Here is a 21901-nt window from a genome sequence, read left to right on the forward strand (position 1 = left end):
TTCAGATACAAGTTTTAAAAAATTGCAAAGAAAACTGGCTTCTTTTCTGCTGAAGACTTTCACTGGAGTTACTGTTAATTTAGCTTCTACATTATTGAGTGGACTTGTTAACAATAAAAAATTGTTTTAATAGGTTATACATGTATATGTATACATGTATATTGAAATAATGTGTAGTTAGTGGTTTGTGTTTCTTTACATATAAAAGAGTGGCCCTAATTAGTGTCACACTGTGAGGTATAGATATTCTACACTGATTAAGAGAAAACAGCACTGGTATTGGATAAAGATCGGTATCAGAATCGGATTGGGAGAGAAAAAGTGGTATCCGTGCATCCCTAATTAAAACATTTACTTTTGTGTTCCTCAAAGTCATACTAGTTTGGATTGACATGAGGGTGAGTAAATTATGACAGCATTTTCATTTTTGGCGCAAAATAAATTGAGATTTACATGATTTTTTTGACATACAAATGAATAATGAGACCAGTTAAGTTCTGAGCATCGAGAACAGCCTCACCGCCGGGTGTCTGTCTATTCTTTGCTCTTCCTTTGAGCAGAAATATCACCTTTCCAGAGGGAATGCAGCCTATATGGTCTAGTTCCATTGTTTGAAGTCTGCTGACAGTCACTTTTCACATGGGTGCTTTGACAAGTCTTGCGGTTGACCTTTGGTTTGTTTTTGTTTTTTTAGACTTTATTTGTAACCATGAATTATTAAAAGTTTTGTTTTTGTGTGTTTGTGTGTGTGTGTGTGTGCGCCTGACATAAAATACTCACTCTTTAAAGGAATTGTTTACCCAAAACTGAAATTTCTGCCCTTATTTACTCACCCTCATGTTGGTGAGTAAATAAAAAAAATACATATGACTCGTATTTTTTTCTTCTTCCATAGAACATGAAACATTTGAAAGAATGTTCACTGCTTTTTTCTATACAACATCAGTATAGTGACAAAAGGTCAAAGAAAAGCCACCATAAAAGTAGTCCATATGACTCCTGTACTATAAGTCTTCTGAAGCGATACAATAGCTTTATGTAAGTAACAGATGCAAATATATGTTATTCAAACATATCGAATATCTTCACCTTTGCCATAGCTCGTAAAAGGAAGGATAATGTTCATTGTTACGTTTTTACAAGTATGACCATCTCATTTTAGTGTCTTTTGTACTGTAACTTGCAACAAATTTGGTGATTGAGTCTATATTTTATTTCAAACTTAATGCATATAAACCAAAGTAGATAACTTTGTCTTTATACATATGTTAGATAATCAGAGACTAATGCTATACATCTGAGACATAGATAACTAGGCAGTGTTTTGTCTCTGTCCCTGTACAGTAGTGGACTACTTCCCAATGCTGTCTTGCCCCCTTCTTTGGATCACAACTATGCTCAGTGGCAGGAGAGGGAGGAGATAGCCAGGGCTGAGCAGCCTCTGCTCATGAAAAAGATCATCCCTGCTCCCCGGCCTAAAGCCCATAGAGAGCCTGACTCCCCGATGCTCCCCACACCACCACCACCTCCAACACCTGGGCATATCCATGGTGAGAAACTCACTTAAAAGCATGTAAAACATACGGCCTATAGAAACTACCTGGCATGTTATGTTGGTTTAGTGGAGTTAAGTCAAAAAACATTTTCTGTGGAAAAGAAATTTGATAGTTTAATGTTTCAGCCCAAACAGAGTTGTGATGGTTAGGCTGTATATGTAGATGAGTTACACAGGAATATCTCTGTTGTGTTTAGACCCAAATCATGAAGAAAGCACCGAACTTCCCCCTCCTCCTGGTGTCAGTGACAACAGACAGTGTGCGCTTTGTCTGAATTATGGAGATGACAATACAAATGTGAGTAATCATCCACCAAAATAATGTATTAGATACAGCAAAGATGTGTATTTAAGATTATACTGTATTTCTGTCATGTCCACATTAGTTTTTTTTTTTTTACGTTGTTATCTGTTTTGTAGGACTGTGGGAGACTGCTTTATATTGGCCAGAATGAGTGGACCCATGTGAATTGTGCACTGTGGTCAGCAGAGGTGTTCGAGGATGTTGATGGTTCTCTCAAAAATGTCCATATGGCAGTCATTCAAGGCAAAAAGCTGGTACACCTAAGCCATATGCTAAGTGTCATGTTTGTTTTTTGACTTCTATTGCTATAAAATACAATGTATGTAAAACTTTGTTACTGAATAGGCCTGCAAACAACCTATAGGCAACTAGTCTTCACCTCTTTTAAAAAAAAAAAAAAAAAAAAAAGGTGCATGATGCTTTGTTTTCTCAGCGATGTGAGAATTGTCACAAACCTGGAGCAACAGTAAGTTGCTGCCTGACTTCCTGTGCCAGCAGCTACCACTTCATGTGTGCACGACAGCAGCAGTGTGCCTTTTTAGAGGACAAGAAGGTTTACTGTCAGCATCATAGAGATCTGATAAAGGGGGAGGTAAGGACATCATGTTCTTGTGTTTGTAATGCAGTAATGATTTTGTTTCTGTTTTATAGTGTTGAATTAATTGCACATAAGAAAATTGTTTTTATAGGTGGTGCCAGAGTCAGGCTTTGAAGTGACTAGGAGGATTCTTGTGGACTTCAGTCTGAGGGAATCAGAGGGAATCATTCTGAGAAGGAAGTTTCTTAATGGGCTTGAACCAAACAACATCCACTTGATGATAGGTCTGTATTTCTTTGTAGGGTGCTTGCAGTTGATAAATAATATCAAAGTATAACACCAAATCAGAACTTAACCCTTTTTCTTTTCGGTGCAGGTTCTATGACCATCGATTGTCTTGGCATGCTAACTGAGCTGTCAGATTGTGAGAGGAAGCTATTTCCTGTGGGATACCAGTAAGTTTGAGACATATAGTGTTTTTATTTCAGTAAGTGGTTTGTGTTTTTTTCCATTTCATGCCTTGTTCTATTTACCCAGATGCTCGAGGGTCTACTGGAGTACTCTAGATGCCCGTAAGCGCTGCGTCTATAAATGTAGAATTTTGGTTTGCTGCCCCTCTGTGACAGAAACTATCAATAATTGCACAGCAGCTCCAGAGCACAACCACACAGTTGCTCATAGTCCTCCACCTGTTTCAGGTAAGAAGATTCAGTTTACATTTATATTGTTCTCATTGAAACACTTTGCTGTTCTATTGAAGATTAATCATTTTGAAACATTTCAGCTGAAGTGGACACTGCTTTGCCTGTACCTACAGATTCCATAAAACCCTATAATGTGCCTTCCACACCAAAGCCAATGGTTTATTTTAGAAACAGACACCCCAGCTACCCACCATGTCATCATTCTCCTTCTAACAGACCACTTCCCTCCCCAGGTATCAGTTACATAAATACATATATTGCTTTATGCTATTGAAACAAATAGATTTTGAAAGCTTTTGTGAATTTTCTTTTTCTTTTTTCAAATTTGTTTTTTTACCACAAGATGGTTTTAGCAGTTCCACCCATGAAATTGTGACTGTTGGTGATCCTCTGCTGAGCTCCAGTTTACGAAACATCGGATCTCGTCGGCACAGCACTTCCTCTGTCTCCCCTCAGCCACCTAAGCAAAAGGTTTCCTCCCCTCCACAGGGAGGCACAGTATCCAGTAAGACAAGCAATCCATCTGCCCCCTCCCTATCCACAACCTCTAAGGAACCTTTTGCCAGAGAATCCGAGAAAGGAAGAGCACCATCTGGAGACCGATCCCACAGTCAAGATGCAAATACAGTAAACAGTGGGGCACAACGTCGACTCAGTTTTGGTTTCATGGAGAGAATAGATGGTAATAGAGAAGTAACCAAAAAGCAGTCTGAGAGTGAAAGTTTGAAATCATTGCAACCAGCTAGCATAAGTCAGGTGTCACCACCTCTCGGGACTGCAGTTTTGACAGGACATCAGAGAGGAAGTGGAAGTCTGAAAACTGAGAAAGGAAAACAAGCCACAAAAGATACAGACCTACCAGCCGGAGTCACTTTTACATCTAGTCATCCACTTGCCACTCTTCCACAAGACAAAACAAATCCAGTCAAGGACGGAAATGTGACATCATTGCTTGCATCAAAAGACACGGGAAAGACTGGGTCTCCTCAACGGATTTACAGCAAAAGTGGAGGTAGGAATTCCCATGACTGTGTATCTGGCCCAGCTCCAGCAGTGGCTATGAAGCCACTCTGGTCATTGGGTGCCAAGGTGGGTGAAAAAGATATAAAGCGTGGCTTCCAGGCAAGTCCTGCCAACATTTCTAGTCATGGAACCTCTAGCACCAAAGAAAAACACTCCAAAGTAAAAATAAATCTGAGCAGGGATGTTTCAAAAGAGACTACTCAAAAAAGAAACCTAGATCTCAACAGCAACCCTAAAGGCAGTAATGTCAAAACACAAATTCAAGGTCCACCTGCACACAATATTAGCAATAAAGCCACAGCACTGAGCAGTAACACAGTTCCTGGCTCAGTAGAAGTTAATAAATTTGATCAGAAGGAAGGGGAGAAACCCTTAAAGTCCAAAGAGAGATTTAGCTGTATTAGACCACCACAGCTACACCCTAAATCAAATAAGGAAGTTACTCCAGTTGAGAAGAAACGTACAGAGAGGCTGCCTTTGAAAATGGACCCTAATGGGACTAAAGTTGTTAACGTATCCCCCAACACAAATACATTAACTTCCATTACCCCTGGCACCCAGGGCCCACAAAGAAGGTCCTCTCGGGCAATGGTTTTCTCCCCATCAGCAAGCTCTGAGAGCTCCGAGTCAGACAGCCACATCCACCCCGATGGATCTGAGGAGCACCTCATAAACCACCAGTGTGCTGATGATGGGGAGGACCACAACTTGGAGGATGAAGGCAGTGTTGACAAACACCATGAGGAGGACAGTGATGGTTCGGCAGGTTCGGCAAAGCGCCGGTACCCAAGGCGGAGTGCCCGTGCTCGATCTAACATGTTCTTTGGACTAACCCCTTTCTATGGTGTGCGATCATATGGTGAGGAAGACATACCCTTCTACAGCAGTGGGGAAATCTCCATGAAGAAGCGGACAGGAGGCAGCAAGCGTTCAGCTGAAGGACAAGTAGATGGGGCAGATGATATGAGCACATCCTCCTCAGCAGAGAGTGGAGAGGATGAGGAGGGAGCAATAGGTTCAAATAAGGATGTGTATTATTATAACTTCACACGCACTATCATAAACCCAAACTCTGGTCTTCCGCCTATTGCAGGTATTGATCAATGTTTAGGAAGAGGGTCACAGATCCACAGGTTCTTGAGGGATCAGGCAAAGGAGCAGGAAGATGATAGTGATGAGGTGTCTACTGCAACCAAGAATTTGGAACTGCAACAAATTGGTCAGCTGGATGGTGTGGATGATGGATCTGAGAGTGACATCAGTATAAGCACCAGCAGCACAACCACTGCTGCTACTACATCCACCCACAAGACATCTACCAAGAGGAGAGGTAGAGAAAGTCGGACAGAAAAATTAAGCCTTGACTCAGGGAAAGAGGCAGAGAACGCCCCAAGTGGAGGGGCAGGAGGCTGTAACAGTCGGGACACGCGTAAAAACCATAAGGATATCTGTCTTCCATTAGGGACTGTGAAAACACAGGGACAAGATCCTCTTGAAAATCAGTTGACTCTAACCACAGATCTTCTGAAGTCTGACTCTGATAACAACAACAGTGATGACTGTGGTAACATCCTACCCTCTGATATTATGGAGTTTGTGCTGAATACCCCGTCGATGCAGACTTTAGGACAGCAGACAGAAGCTCCCTCTACAGAACCCTTCTCTTTAGATGAAAGTTATGGGGTGGATGTTAACCAAAGAAAGGACATGCTGTTTGAAGATTTCACTCAACCGCTGACCAGTGCTGAACCTGTAGAGGGTGGGGTCAACACCTCAATTGCTGTAGAAGAGTCATATGGTCTTCCTCTTGAGCTGCCCTCTGACCTTTCTGTGCTAACAACTCGAAGTCCCACAGTAAATAACCAAAATCATGGCTCACTCATCTCTGAGACCTCAGAGCGCACCATGCTGACTCTGGCCACAGAGGAATCAGGAGTAGAAAAAAGTAGGAAGAAGCAGACAACAGGGTCCACTGCTTCCAGTAAAAGCCCACAGGACCGATGCAGAGATTCACAGAATGCAGAAGGTCATATGACTCCAGAACATTTTATTCCTGCAGGCATTGATGGTGACCATATCTCTAGTCCTGGAGTAGCACCTGTGGGAGAGACCGGGAACCAAGATCTGACAAGAACTACTAGCACACCAGGTCTGCCCAGCTCACCCACTCTGCCCCCCCAGAGCCAGAAATTCATCCCTGCTGCCACCGTTAGCTCAGGTCCCTCTCCAATTGCAAGCTCTGCTGTTCAAGCAACCACCTCTCAATTGAAGCCTGGCCCAGAGAAACTGATAGTGCTAAACCAACATCTGCAGCCACTCTATGTATTGCAGACTCTTCCCAATGGTGTAACTCAAAAGATTCAGATTGCACCATCTGTTAGTGGAACAGGTGTCATGAACACTAGTGCCCCTGTCTTGTCAGGTATCAGTGCTGGCATCTCCACCTCTCAGTCAATTTTTCCTGCCAGTGGAAAAGGTTTAGTGCCTGTATCTCATCACCCACAAATCCAAGCGTTCACTAGTACCACTCAGACAGGTTTCCAACCAGTTATTCCAAGCACCACATCAGGCCTCCTTATCGGAGTCCCCTCCCATGATCCCCAGATTGGAATGACTGAGGCAGGACATAGACATGATCATGCCCCAAGTGTTGCTATGGTGTCTAGTGCTTCATCTGTCACCCCAAGTCCAACTATGCTTCCTTCTGGGCATAGCAAGAAGCGGCCCATTTCTCGTCTTCAGTCCCATAAAAGCAAGAAACCGGCTCGTACAAAGAGCCAACCCCCACTTGCTCCTTCTTCAGATGTTGGGCCCAATATGACTCTCATAAACCTCTCACCTTCACAGATTGCTGCTGGAATCCCTGCACAGACAGGCTTGATGGAACTAGGAACAATAGCCGCGACTGCCACACCTCATCGCAAAATTCCCAACATCATAAAACGACCTAAACCAGGGGTAATGTACTTGGAACCTACTCTTCTACCACATCCCATGCCCATTTCAACCACAGCTCAGCCTGGCATGATGGGACATGATTCCTCAACTCACCTGCTGCCATGCACTGTGTCAGGGCTCAACCCAAACCAGTCTGTTTTGAATGTGGTGTCTGTGCCTGCCAGTGCACCTGGAAGCTTCTTGGGAGCAAGCTCTGTATCACTGAGTGCACCAAGCCTCAATAACCTGACTGAGATCACAGGACCTATAAGCAACCTTCTTATCAAAGCCAACTCTCACAACCTGGGCCTTCCGGAGCAGCAAGTGGTTCTTCATTCAGGAAACCCCATGATGTCTCAGCTAACTAATCCTGCCCAGACATCCATAGCCAGTAGCATCTGTGTTTTTCCTCCAAACCAAAGCATAAGCATGTCTGTCAACCAGCAGGTGGAGAAAGAGGGCAGTGTTAATTTCCAGCACCCAGTCAGTCGGGTCTTGGCAGATAAAACTCTTGACCCAAATGCAAATTTGTCTCTTGGCCCTAATCCCATTGCTCCAGACCTGAACAAAGGCCATGTAGTTGGAGTCCTCACTCAGAGCTCACGAACCTCTCCCATCTCTCGACCACCACATCAGCAACAACCCTTGAAATCATCTGCTGGAGCATCCTCCATAGCTGTTGGTAAGGGAAAGCAAAAGACGAAAAGGCCTCGGGTGAGCCTAGATAAGACCAGTGTAAAGAAGCGAAAGGGACTTAATTCAGATACACCAACTGTTGATGCCTCTGCAATCCAAATCTTCCCAGGGTAAGAGCCTAACATTTTATAATGCGTTTTGATTTATTTGACTTGACAAAAAACAAAAAAACAAAAACAAGAGTTTAAACTATGTATTACAAATGTGTTTATTTACAGGGACCAAGAACTTTCATCACTTGAGCCAATGGACACAGGACTGTCTAATGAAACAGGTTCAAAAAAGAGGTACGCAAGTATAAAGATGAATCTCAAGAAGTTTTCATTTCACTTGATTGTATCTGATGAGTTTAATCTCTCTGATTATTTGTTTCTTTACAGTGATTCTGCCAGTATGACTGCTGAGTCCTCTGCTCTTAAACATAAGACCATAGACATTCATGAAGAGAAACAAAAGACTGAAGGTGGGTGAAAAAACAGACACAAAAATATAACTGCATCTGTGAGTTAATGGTTAAAGTTAATTTTCCACATTGTTGCAGGACTGCCTTGTAAGGCTGATGGGAAAAGATCGAAAGCATTCTCAGTGGTAACACCTGATCCGAGGGACAGTGTGAGAGACTCTTCTCTGGACTACAAGCCCAAGAAAGGTCTCATATTTGAAATCTGCAGTGATGATGGATTTCAGATTCGCTGTGAAAGTATTGAGGGTACGTGAGTTTTTAGTAATTATGTATTTAAAAAAAACATTAGCACTGGTATAAAGTATTGTTATTTTGTTAGATAATTATACTATGCCTTTAGAAATTTAGCAGTACTCTCAAAGAAACGAAAGCCCTTTAAAATTATTAGAGGGGCTCTTTGATTTGATGAGATTATAGATTTTTTTTTTTTTTTTTTTTTTTTTTTTTTTTTTAATATATAAGCTTCATCAGACCAGTTCAATCAGGAAGACCCAGTCAGTAATTTTCTTTTTCAAATTCCTGTTCCTTTTCAGAAGCCTGGAAGTCCCTGACAGATAAGGTGCAAGAAGCTCGTTCCAATGCTAGACTTAAGACAGTTTCATTTGATGGTGAGAACATTCTTGTTTTGTTTTTTTGGGGTTTTTTCAGTAAACCTAAAATTGACCTGTTCCATTTTTTTACTGATCATATTAATTCTCACATTGTATATCCTATCTTGTTTTTCTATCAGGAGTGAATGGTTTGAAGATGCTGGGTGTGGTTCATGATGCTGTAGTGTTTCTGCTGGAGCAGCTATATGGAGCCAGGCATTGCCGAAACTATAGGTTCCGCTTCCACAAACCCGAGGAACCAGATGACCCTCCCATCAACCCTCATGGATCTGCCCGTGCTGAGGTGTACAACAGGTATCTCTCAGGGCTGAATCACCTGTGATCATTTTGTAGCTCTCAGGATATCCTAAACCTTTCAACAATGAAGTTGCTGCTCATTGGGGATGTGATCATGAATATCTTAGAGACCAATGCATAGCATGTTAATTGATATAACTCTCTTTTATCTGGTTATTGTAAATTTCCTTTGTAGGAGGTCAGTTCTGGACATGTTTAATTTCCTAGCATCCAAACACCGTCAGCCACCTGAATACAACCCACAGGAGGAAGATGAGGAGGAGATTCAGCTGAAGTCTGCTCGGTGAGTTGCCTGACGGACCCTTTCTTAGACTCTCCTCATTTATATACCAAAGCATCACAATATTTGATGTTTTTTGGTTTCTCGTCCATCTCACAGACGGGTCACCAGCATGGACCTGCCACTACCTATGAGGTTCAGGCACTTGAAGAAAACATCCAGGGAGGCTGTAGGTGTCTACAGGTATGTAAGCTTTATATTTAAACCAAAAATGTTTGGTATCTGAGCCAAAAAATGAGACAAGATACCACCTTACACACCATCTCAGACAACCATGTATCATTTAAAGATCAGCCATACACGGCAGAGGCCTGTTCTGCAGAAGGAATATTGATGTTGGAGAAATGGTGATAGAGTATTCCGGAAATGTCATTCGCTCTGTCCTCACTGACAAGCGGGAGAAGTACTATGATGGCAAGGTAGTAATCCAATACATCTGCATCATACACCTAATACAATGGGCTATCAGTGCAGTTTATTTGAACATTTTGACCTCAAGCAGTGATACTCATGCATTTTCTTCTTTTTGTACTTAGGCAATTGGCTGCTACATGTTTCGTATCGACGATTATGAGGTGGTGGATGCAACCATGCATGGAAATGCAGCCCGTTTCATTAACCATTCCTGTGAGCCCAACTGCTACTCCCGTGTAGTCAACGTTAATGGTCAGAAGCACATTGTCATTTTCGCCATGCGCAAAATCTATAGAGGCGAGGAGCTCACATACGATTACAAGTTCCCTATTGAGGAACCAGGCAGTAAGCTGCCTTGCAACTGTGGGGCAAAGAAGTGCCGCAAGTTCCTCAATTAACTCGCAAGCTAAGACCAACTGTGAAATGCTATCAAGAGTCTTTCTTTCAAGGGAAGTTTTTTGTTTTTTAATTGAAGCAGGCTCAGGTTATTAGAGGGTTGATGGTATTGTGCCTCTAAAGAATGGTTTGATTTTAGAAAAGGAAATTGAACAGATTTATAATGGAAAGGGTGGCCCTTATTTCCCCTTTATCAATGCCCATTTTAAGAGATTAGTCATTTTTGTTTGTGGTCTTTTATTTGATTTTCTTTTGTTCTGTTTTAAGAAGGATATTGTGAACTATTTTAAATTTGTATTATGTAGATTCTGGCCTGCCCTTAAGAAATGTGACAGATTACTGAAGAATTGCCACATCATTCCGTTCTACACCAAAGTGCAATTTTGGAAGGGAAAGATTGAATCCTTTTAGATTAATGAACTGCAGTCAGTACATAATCCTCTTTTTTTAAAACCTGACCTGTTTAGACCTCTCTCTCTTTTTGAATGTACATTTAAAGCCTTCAGAGCATCCATGGTCGTCCTTGCCAAGCTGGACCTGATTCTCTGAAAGGAAGGCATTATAAATATAATCTCAGAGATGATGGAGAGGGAAACACTAGGTGGAGCAGTGGAATAGATCATATGGAGAAAAATGGCAAATGTTTATTTTGTCAATTTAGAAAGTAACATGAGTATACTTGTACTGTGTTTGAAGAGTAGGCCAGCAAAGGGTTTGTGGCCTGTAGGGGCTGGCTGGGCAGAGATCCTGGTGGACTGACAGCCAGTGGACCAGAGCAATTTCTGAGGTCTGGGGGGGGGGGGATTACATGTTTTTATTCACTATCCATTTTTATTGCAATTCAGATGGAAAGTAGCAAATTTTTGTATTGAAAATAAATTATAATTTGCATGTTTTAAGGCATCTTACAAAAACTAGGAGGATTGAATTGATCTTGGCAAAGAGTCCAAATGCTATAACCATTTTATTTGTGTCTCAGCGGTAAAGAGATTATTTCTCTCTAAACCGTAGTTATGTACACAATACATGTTTATTTAAGGCAATTTGAAACTTTAAAATGTTTTCTCTCTCGTGTCATTGACAAAGAAATATCATTCTTTTAGTATGTAAATAATATATTTTTCTATACAAAGGACTAAAAAAAGCACTCATTGGTGAATAGCACTTAACAATTGTATTTATATTTTTAATAAAACATTGTATTTATTTTATCAGCATTTTTGTAGGAAATAGAGATTTACAACACTAATGCTTTGTCAGACATTTTTATAGCAGTGTCTCGAAAGATTTTTTTTTTAGTTGGATATTTTTTTGTAGGTCGAATATTTCTTTCTATTCCAAAGACTGAAGCAGTTACTGTTACCACAGAGTGCGGTCCACCAGTGGCTCTCATTGCCAACCCAAGTCAAGCATGGACATTTAAAAAATTCAAATAAGAGTGTAGGTTTAGTGAGCTGTGAAGCATTTGAGGGAGTGTGGATCTGTTTAATAGGACTCTCTCCTCTGTGCCAGCCTTAAAATCACAAACAGGAACAGCCTGCCTTCCCCTAAAATACCCTCTTTTGTGATTTGTAAACTTCAGCGCATCTTCTCTAAAGTGGGAAATGTCTGAAAGATGCATAAAATTGTTCTCTACTGTTCTAGCAACTGAAAAGTCCCAAAGTTTATTCCATATATTTTGTTATATCGAAATATTTTCATAAAGATTGGTGTAATGCAAGGAATTTGCCACGTAGGCTATCCCATATAAAAATACTTCTAAAGCACTATATATGTGGAGGAATGGAGGGCAGAGGGCTCTCGTTTACTCTTGGTCTTGTGCACTGAAGATCAGTCTTCTTCAACACATGTTGCCTTGACACTGCATGAACGCTCCAGCTAGCCATTCAGTCAATGCACATTATGTGCTCGTATCATCTCTTCTTTCTTTCTTAAATGTGGACCCCCACCCCTTTACACTCCTTTTTTAGGGCCAAAGCTTTGTCCCCTATTTAAATTAGGCAATGGTTGCGCCAAAACAGACCTGGGTTTTTTATTTTGTAAATGTTCTTCCATGGTTGTTCTGTCTTTCAGATCTGAAGTTTGGTGCCTTCTCAGTCAATTTCTTGATAATTTTTGTTTATGGATGAATTCCCATTTTGTGTTATAACTTGGACAGTCTGACTGCTGTCAAGCTTTATCAGAATCGGAGAAATCTCTTAACTATGAATAAAAATGTTAACGTTTTAACTATGGCACAAACATTCATTTTATGGGTAAACGATCCACTTATAATTAGAATTTTTTTTATTTTTTTTTTTTTTATGTAAAGTTACAATGCTTTTTAAAGGGATGCTGTAGTACGAGGGTGTTGCTTGGGATCTGAACATACCTCTAGACAAAGCTGCTTTGTGCAACTGTAGCTTCCTTAGAAAGCCACCATCAAGGCCAGTTCCTTTTTGTCTCATTGCCTCATAATTTTAATGACTTTTTTTTATATTTTTTTATCGGCCACTGCAGATCTCCCCCCAGCTCTCACTGTACCTTGGCTGCAATAATTTTGACCTGTCCCAACATTTCACTTTTGACTATGGCACTGATGATCAGTAGAGTTCTGTACATTGCCTCTGTTTTGGCTGCTGTATCAATGCCTCATATTTGTATACGTGTTTGTATAGATCAGTTCGTTACAGAATTGCGGTTTGGCCATCTTTTTCAGGGATACTCTGAGGGGTCTGTCCGACTTTCCTCTCACCCTGGCACCCCTGTTGAACAGGGATGTGTTGAACTCTGCAGCTTGGCCGTTGTGAATGTATTCTAGAGTTTGTGATTTTTATGATTTTATTCTTATTAATCGTTTTGTTTCAACATGAAAGGCTGGGAAGATACGGGACAGCTTTGTATTTCATAAAATAAGGAGGATTATACAGCAATGGCAATCTTTGCAGGGTTATACAGAAGCTGTTGCTCAGTCTAACAAAATAAGATTTTTATTTTATTATTAATATATATTTTTTTTGTAATGCAGTTACTAATCCTAAGGGCTTTGTATTAGACTCCTGCACAGACATCAACACAACTTCAGATGCTCCATAAACTGGTGTAACAGTTCGGACAGTGTTTCAGAAGCAGACATGCTCTGTTGTTTCCTGGACTTTACTTACTTACTTCCACACCACAAGTGGAACCACACCTTCTCCTGTAATTATAATCTACAGTATATATGTATACACAATATACATGGATATATATATATGAACTAAACATGTATGAATAGTTACTTGTACTTCAATATCTACACAATATACGGAATGGACAGACAAACTTAGTTACAGTAGCAAACAGAGACTTCATAATGGTTAATTGCATTGTTCAGTGTATAATCTATAATGGCTTTGTGTTACAGATCAAGTTTAGAGTAACTAATGTGCAACATTTTTAATATCAAGTACCAGTTTTCCTGTGCCTGTGTATGCTCTCTCAAAGGAGCATTGCAGTTTTTTGGGGGGGAGGGGTGGGGTTGTTTGTTTTTTTGTTTTGTTTTTTTGGAAAGGAGCGGTATTTATATAATGAAACAAGTTCATGTAAAATGTGGTTGTAAAACTTTGATATTTTGTTTGCTTTTTGATGGTGTAGTCAGCTTTATTTGACTCTCTGTACATTTTAAACAGTTTGTGGACAAAAAAAAAATGTCCTTACCTAAACCCAGCCATGTCACCTATACCTCTCTCTCCTATTGGAACTTAAGTTGTACTTTTCTTATGTGATGTTCTGTAAGAAGTAGTGTTAACCATTCTATTTATTTATTTCTGCAAACTTTAAAAAACCTCTCTAGATGTACACTGAGATAAAGTGGTCAATTAAGCTCTCTTTGAAAGCATGTGGCAGTGCTCTCTGTTTTTGGAAATGTATCATGGTTCTCTTTGTACAGAAATGTGTTGCGGACCACCGACTGTACTTTACGGAGGGAGAGGTAAGAGCATGAAGAGGGAGAGATTTTAAATTGTTCCTCTTGGAGGAAGTTTTCCTTCATCTTACGAACACTTCCTTTCCCCTGCAACTTCAGGAGATCATGTGGATGTTGATGCCGACAGTTTAAGGGGTTTTATTTTTTTCTTCAAGTTGCCCCATCAGTGTTTTACCATTTTACAGACAAATGAAGGAAAAATTGTTAATCTAAAATAGTCAACCACAAACTACTTAAGAATGAATGTATAATGAGGAAAAAAAAAAAAAAAATTGTACATAATTGTAAAAAAGGAAAATTTCTAATCATGTTTATTTTCTATGCACTTTTTTTTATTTAAGTGATAGTTTAAATAATAAACATGTCTCGTTTACTCAAACTTGATAAATTGTCATTAATCTCATAAAATCATCTAAAGCAGTGGTTCTCAACCAGGGGGTGAGGGCCTCAGCAAACCTCCAACAGGGCCTCAAGATGACTTCAAGTTATTTTAGATAAGTTATATTCAAATATGATAACTACTTTTAAATGCTGAAATTAGTTAAAATCATGATGTAGGCCTACAGCATATAAACTAACAGTTCCTGAAATGTCTGGAACCACAAAATGAGTCATAAGTACTTTCTATTGACACTCCTAGATTCTGGGGTTTCGAAAATGGTCGTTTGGGCCTCAGAGATTAAAAAAACCGGCACAATGCATTTTTATCTTATTATAAAATAAGATTATAACAATCTTACCTACACTTGTAAAAAGCTAGGTATAACTGAGCAATATTACACTCCCAATCTGTCTGACTAAAGCATGACTGCGAGTGTGATGTTGCTTTTATACAACGGTTCAACAAACTAGTAAATAATACTGAATAACTTTGTGTTCCAGGTTATTCAATATTGGACAGTTAGTTCATGTATTTCTTCTTTGCCAGTGAAATTATTTCCAAAAGAAGTCAAAGCATCAAGCATGGCCCACTCTCTGCGCTGCACTCACTAGTGGTGTTTTGCTTGTACATTAATAGGTGTTTTTGAATGACTTATTTAAGTTAACAAATTCTTCATAAATTGTTCATAAATTATTGTGTTGTTTAACGGATCTTTTGTGTCAATGAATCAATCACAACCCATAAAAGATGCTCATTTGTCACCATTTGCTGGTGTAAATATGCGATGTGCAGAAATGGTCACTGAATTATTCTGAGAACAAAAAATAAATGATATTTGGAAAGCCACAAACACAGACAAGCTAAGTGATACAAAAAACAAAAAGCTCCAAGTATGCTCTTGAAATGCTGTTTGGCCAGTCAAATTTGAGGACAGTTTTATAATCACATTTTATCTACAAAAACCAAATGCCATTTGTAAGTATTTTACTTTGTGTAGATCAGATCAGATACTTTGACATTCAAAGACATTTCACATTGGAATGACAATTGCTTCTTACCTTCTGGGCCTGCATGTTTGCACAGAAATTACCAAACTTTTGGAGTAATAAATGTTGTGTTTTTTTTTTTTTTTTTTATTACATTTTTTTATTAAATCATACACTAGCAATGAAATGTAAACATATATACCTGAGTGCCCACCACGTCGCACACAAAATTCTGAAACTTTGACCAGAATTTCTGGATCTCGATACATGGACCACCGATTGGCATCTCCAGCAGGTGGGTGTGTCTTTAAGACCAAGCCTATATAGTCTAGATGGGGTCCAATAAAATCTATGCAAAATTTTGAATTGTATAAGACGCACCCTTGCATCACTAGATGCAGACTTAGAACCTTAGCCCACACTCCTTCCTCAAATGCCAAGTTGAATTCTTTCTCCCATACTCTCTTGAGAGAAGTTAAGGCTCCGTCCCCCAGACTCTGAATTAACGGAGTAGTACACTGATGCCTCATGATCTTTTCCAAAAGTTGCAATCACCTCTCCCAAAGCATCTGCCTCCTTGGGGGGGTGTGTGCTACTCCCAAAAATAGTACAAAGCAGGTGGCGCAGTTGTAAATACGTATAAAACTGAGGTCTGGGGATCCCAAAATGTTGGACCAAGATTTCAAACGATCTCAACACACCACTTTCATATCTCACAATCCACTCTGACCAGCAGAAAGGAGACTTGCCAATACACAATCTTGGGTTCTGCCATATGCGCGAGGCAACATTTAAATAAGTGTCCAATTTAAAGAATCTGGACACTTTAGTCCATACCGAGTATAAATGCGAAATAACAGGGTGTAACTTAACTTTTCCGATTAGTTTGATAGAGATGCTTTGTAATGGCGTAATAGTGGCAAGAACTGCCTGTTCAATAACAAACCAGGGAGGGGCTCTCTCAGGTGGAAGTGACCAATGAGCCAAATGTCTGAGACTGAACGCATAGTAATAAAACAAAATCTTGTGTAGGCCTAGCCCTCCGTTGTCTGTTGGCCTATGTAATTTATTAAAATTCAATCTGGGATGTTTACCATTCCAAATGAAGGATTTTGCTATGCTATCAAATTCCTTGAAATAAGAGAGGGGGACATCTACAGGGAGAGACTGTAGAAGGTAGTTAGACAAATAATAAAATATCATCTGCGTAAAGCAGAAGCTTATGCGCCACACCTCCCACAACCACCCCTGGAAAATCATCTTCCTTTCTTATCGCGGCTGCTAATGGTTCCAGGGCAAGACAGAACAATAATGAGGAAAGAGGGCAGCCCTGCCGAGTGCCCCTATTCAGAGTAAAATAATCTGAAATTAATCCATTTGTTTGTACTGCTGCTACAGGGTGTCTATAAAGTAACTTAATCCAACCAATAAATGTACTCCTGAACCCATACATTTCCAAAATCTTAAAAAGATAATCCCATTCTACCATATCAAATGCCTTTTCGGCATCAAGTGAGATGGCAGCGATCGGAGATAGATCATTCGCTACTGACCACATTAAATTGATGAGATGCCTAATATTATCAGAAGAGCTACGGCCCAGAATAAACCCCACCTGATCTATATGTATAAGTTATGTCATAATAATACTTAATAATATTTAACTTAATAATTTTGGACAATATTAGTTGGATCAGGGAGATTGGACGGTAATTTTTACACTCGCTTGGATCTTTGTCCTTTTTAAGAATCAGACCGATCCGGGCTTGTGTCATGGTTGGAGGAAGCTTTCCATTCTTTAATGATTCAGTATAAACTTCTAACAAACGTGGAGCCAGTTCTGTAGCTTAGGATCTAAAAAATTCTGCGGCAAAACCATCTGGCCCCGGAGCCTTGCCAGTAGGTAGGGACTTAATTACCTCGTCAAGCTCCTCCAAGGTTATCTCAGAATCAAGAGAGGTTTTTTTTGCTCAGCCGTCAGTTTAGGAAGTTCTAATGGTTCCACAAAGTTTCTAATATCTTCATCAGTTGACGAAGACGTGGAACTATAAAGATCAATATAGAATTCTTTAAAGGCATTATTAATATCCCTGGCTGAAGTAAAAATTTCACCACCAGCAGATTTCACTGAGGGAATGGTAGAAAAAGACTCTCTCTGCTTTATATATCTAGCCAAAAGCTTCCCTGCTTTGTCACCCGACTCAAAGTATGACTGTCTTGCCCTGAATAACCAAAACTCCACTTTCCGTGACAAAATAGTTTTCATTCAGCTCTGCCTCAGCACTTTTAATATTTCCTTCCAACTCCACGAGTTCTCGTGCTTTGGAGTTTTTGGTAAATGAGGCATACTGTATGATCCAACCCCTAAGAACCACCTTAAGTGCCTCCCAAGCCATGCCCACAGAGGATACTGAGGACCAGTTGGTCTCCATATAAACATTGATTTCAGTCTTTAACATATGTTGGAAATCAGGATTTTGCAAAAGGGATACATTAAGGCGCCAACTATATGATTTCTTTTTCTCTATATGTGGCACCACCTCTAAACTCATCAGGGCGTGATCTGAGACTAAAATGTTTCCAATTGAGCAATCCACAACAGATGAGATGAGGGACTTAGATATATATATTATAAAAATCTATTCTAGAATAAATCTTATGGACTGATGAAAAAAATTTATAGTCCCTACCAGATGGGTTCAAAAGTCTCCAAATATCCATAAGATAAAGATTTTTACACATCCTGTGATGCGTCAATGTTGCTCTAGGGGGTTTACACACTTTTGCTTCACTATGATCAAGGATTGAGTCCATCAAAAGATTAAAGTCTCCTCCCAATATTATATCATGAGGGGTGCCAGCGGTTTGAAACATCCCTTCAAGATCTATAAAAAAGCCTTGATCATCAGCAATAGGTGTGTAAATATTAGCCAAAATCAACCTTTGCCCTTGAATTTCAGCTAAAACAATAATTACTCTTCCTAATTTATCTTTAATCTGTTTGAGACATTTGAATTGTAGATGTTTATTAATCAGTATAATGACTCCCTTGCTCTTACTTGAGCCAGCACTAAAAAAAACAAGTCCACCCCATATCTTCCCAAATTTTTCAGCTTCCTGCGAGGAGAGATGTGTTTCTTGAAGAAACACTATATCATATTTCTTACGTTTAAGAAAAGTAATAACCTTCCTTCTTTTTATGGGGTGCCCCAACCCATTCACATTCCATGTGGAGAGAGATAGTACACTCATATTAACATTTGACATTTTGATATAGTAGAAAAAATAAATTGTGTGTCAAAAACAAAATTATACAGACCACATTCCCCATTAGTGAAACAAACAAACCCCGAACTTCCCCCCGAACAAAACAAACAGAAAAAAGAATAACGCATTAACCCCGCGCACGACAGCGCCTACCGGCGACAATCCCTCTAAACTCAAAAGGTCCATGAACGCCCACGAGCCCCCACTAACAATTTGTGAGGCAAAATTACATAACAGAAAATACTTTGTAAAATAAACCCAGCAAATAGGAAGAATGAACACAAAGAATATGTAGATTCATTCACAGAACTGTCTCAAAGGTGTGATCTTCCACAAAACAAATTCCAGCTGATATAAAATGTTCAGACTGCTCAGACAGACAGACGAATGTTCAGTGAGCCGGCTGTTATGAGTTCAACGGATGACGTAATCATTCCAATGTCCCGTAAAAAAACTCAACAACACAAACTACAGCCAGCACGAAGAACGAACAGATTAATCCACAGCTGTTCCAAAGGAGTGTTATTCAATAGAACAAGCTCCAGCTGCTAGGCGGAACCAATACAAAAAGAAACAAAACCGGCATCCCGGTTCCCCGGATGGTCGAGTCAATTCACTTGGAGGCCGCATAAAAGTATATACCATGACTTACACAATCCGTCAACTTTATAAAAGACATCCTTTGTGTGAGCATGTAGATATTTTGCGGTCATCCGTAGTGTCCAATCTCAAACTGGCCAGGAACTACAATGCAAATGTTTCTTTATGGAAAAGTGATATTCACAAAACAAACTCCAGCCGCTAGGCGGAGCCAATGCAAAAAGAAAAAAGAAACCAAAGTGACGCCCAGCTTCCTCAAGAGTAAGTACAGCGAGTCGACCCACTCACATGAGAAACATCCAATGGTTTACTCGACCGACCTTCGTTTCTATTCTCAGTTTGGCCGGAAAAATTAGAGCAAAAGTAATCTTTTGCCGATGTAAGAGTTTCTTACATTCCTTGTACCGATCGCGTTTCTCTCTTGCCGAGTTCGCAAAGTCCGGGAACAAGAAAATATTATGGTTCTTCCAAGAAAGCTTCCATTTGCTCCTTGCCTGGTGCAACACAAGATCTTTATCGGATGATCTCAGAAATCTGGCCAGAATCGGTCGGGGCCTGTCTCCCTCAGCGACTCTGTGAGCTCGCTCGATTTCCAGCTTGTGGCCTGTTATGTCGAGCAGACTCGGGAAAAGCTCGTCTAGGAATTTCACCATATCTCTGCCCTCCTCATGCTCAGGAATTCCAACAATTCGAACGTTATTCCTGCGGCTTCTATTCTCAAGATCTTCAAGCTTTTCAAGGAGATGTTGCAAATCAACTTTGGTCACGGGCGGATTAGCGTTAGGTTAATTCCCTCTCTGAAGATTCCAAAAAATCGATTCGTCTCTCAACATCAGTCACTCTTGTAACTAGCTCAGAGAATTTTGTTTCCATCGCCGTAATTGATCGACATATTACAGTGAGATCCTCCAAGTCAGCAAGAATCTTCGTCAACATCACCGACATGTTGGACAACTGACACTGGATCACCTCTCCCGCCACATCATCCAAATCGAGTCTCCTGTCTGTAGGCCTGTCGGGGCTTTCATCCTGAACACGTAAGTGTCTTTTAATGTCTCCAGAGCCTGAGGATTTTGACTTCTTTGCCATGTTTTGCATCAAAGAGCAAATGTGTAACTGGGTGTATCAAAATTCACCAGTTGTCAGTTCGAACCAGTCTGGCCATTCTCTGACCTCTCTCATCAACAAGGCATTTCCGTCCACAGAACTGCCCCTCACTGGATGTTTTTTTTTGTTTTTGGCACCATTCATAGTAAATTCAACAAAGACTGTTGTGTTTGAATCCCAGGAGATCAGCAATTACAGAAATACTCAAACCAGCACATCTGACACCAACAATCATGCCACGGTCCAAATCTTGGAAATTACATTTATTTTCCCATTCTGATGGTTAATGTGAACATTAACTGAAGCTCCTGGCCCGTATCTGCATGATTTTATGCACTGCACTGCTACCACACAATTGGTTGATTAGATAATTGCATGGATGATTGTTGGTACCAGGTGGGCTGGTTTGAGTATTTCTGTAACTGCTGATCTCCTGGGATTTTCATGCACAAGTCTCTAGAATTTACTCCAAATGGTGCCAAAAACAAAAAACATCCAGTGAGGGGCAGTTCTGTGGATGGAAATGCCTTGTTGATGAGATCGATCAACAGAGAATGGCCAGACTGGTTTGAACTGACAAAGTTTACGGTAACTCAGATAACCGCTCTGTACAATTGTGGTGAGAAGGATATTATCTCAGAATGCTATTCTGAGATGCGGGTTGGCACTGTTTTGGTGGCATGAGGGGGACCTACACAATATTAGTTAGGTGGTTTTAATGTTGTGGCTGATCGGTGTATGTACATGACCACCTATATTGACATATCATCAACTCTTCAACTCTTCAAAACTTGGCCCGCCCAGTCACGATAAAGCATAAGGATGGATGAAACAAAAATGGTTTTGAAAAACTATTAATATGGTTTTGTGGCAGAAAACGCTTCAGCTGATAAAAATGTAAGACCTCTTCAAGAGCTTTTAATCATTTACTCCAAGAGACCAAGAAAAAGGTGTCAGTCACAAACAGCTGTTCATAATGTGCAGTACCCAGCCCCATGAAACCTTGAGCCCCACGAGCCACTAGAAGTCTCTCTGAAGAAGTTCAATCAGCTTTTATGAGCCTTCAGACTCATAATGAGAATTACAAGGCTAGAGAAGTGTTCTAAATAAAAAAAAAGTATGTTCTGTCATTATTCTTTGTGTCTTGAATAGTTAAATATCCAAGTTAACCACAGGCCTCTTATCCCGGAATTTTTGCAAGGTCACCACAATCAAACTGCATTCTCTCATTGTTAACCCCAAACTAATTAAATACAGAAGGGACTCTACAAGACCCCATCAATAGCCCTCTACGGTATCAGATAATGTTTACTTTTAGAAAGTTGGACAAGCTACAAACATTCAGTCTTTGTCCTTTGGACGCTCTCTCCTTCTCCCTCCCCGTCTCCCAGCCTC

General features: G+C 40.2%; 1 protein-coding gene across 5 annotated transcripts in view; it reads left to right on the forward strand.

The window, feature by feature from the left end:
- Positions 1-14543, forward strand: part of LOC127429777 (histone-lysine N-methyltransferase 2A-like) — a 40894-nt gene extending 26351 nt beyond the window's left edge. For 2 of the 5 annotated variants that reach the window (XM_051678950.1, XM_051678951.1), the window contains exons 18-35: positions 1345-1550; positions 1753-1853; positions 1976-2113; positions 2293-2451; positions 2549-2681; positions 2774-2852; positions 2935-3095; positions 3182-3334; positions 3445-7867; positions 7976-8044; positions 8138-8220; positions 8299-8466; positions 8754-8828; positions 8951-9125; positions 9304-9411; positions 9508-9591; positions 9698-9827; positions 9945-14543. In XM_051678950.1, the coding sequence (XP_051534910.1) occupies positions 1345-1550; positions 1753-1853; positions 1976-2113; positions 2293-2451; positions 2549-2681; positions 2774-2852; positions 2935-3095; positions 3182-3334; positions 3445-7867; positions 7976-8044; positions 8138-8220; positions 8299-8466; positions 8754-8828; positions 8951-9125; positions 9304-9411; positions 9508-9591; positions 9698-9827; positions 9945-10220 (6721 nt within the window). In that variant the 3' untranslated portion in view covers positions 10221-14543. Of the gene's footprint in view, positions 1-1344; positions 1551-1752; positions 1854-1975; positions 2114-2292; positions 2452-2548; positions 2682-2773; positions 2853-2934; positions 3096-3181; positions 3335-3444; positions 7868-7975; positions 8045-8137; positions 8221-8298; positions 8467-8753; positions 8829-8950; positions 9126-9303; positions 9412-9507; positions 9592-9676; positions 9828-9944 lie in introns of those variants that run through there. The other 3 variants (XR_007895334.1, XM_051678952.1, XM_051678953.1) reach the window with 3 other exon arrangements.
- The last annotated feature ends 7358 nt before the right edge of the window (positions 14544-21901 follow it).

Source organism: Myxocyprinus asiaticus, chromosome 39 (assembly GCF_019703515.2).
Source record: "Myxocyprinus asiaticus isolate MX2 ecotype Aquarium Trade chromosome 39, UBuf_Myxa_2, whole genome shotgun sequence".
Classification (NCBI taxonomy): Eukaryota; Metazoa; Chordata; class Actinopteri; order Cypriniformes; family Catostomidae; genus Myxocyprinus; species Myxocyprinus asiaticus.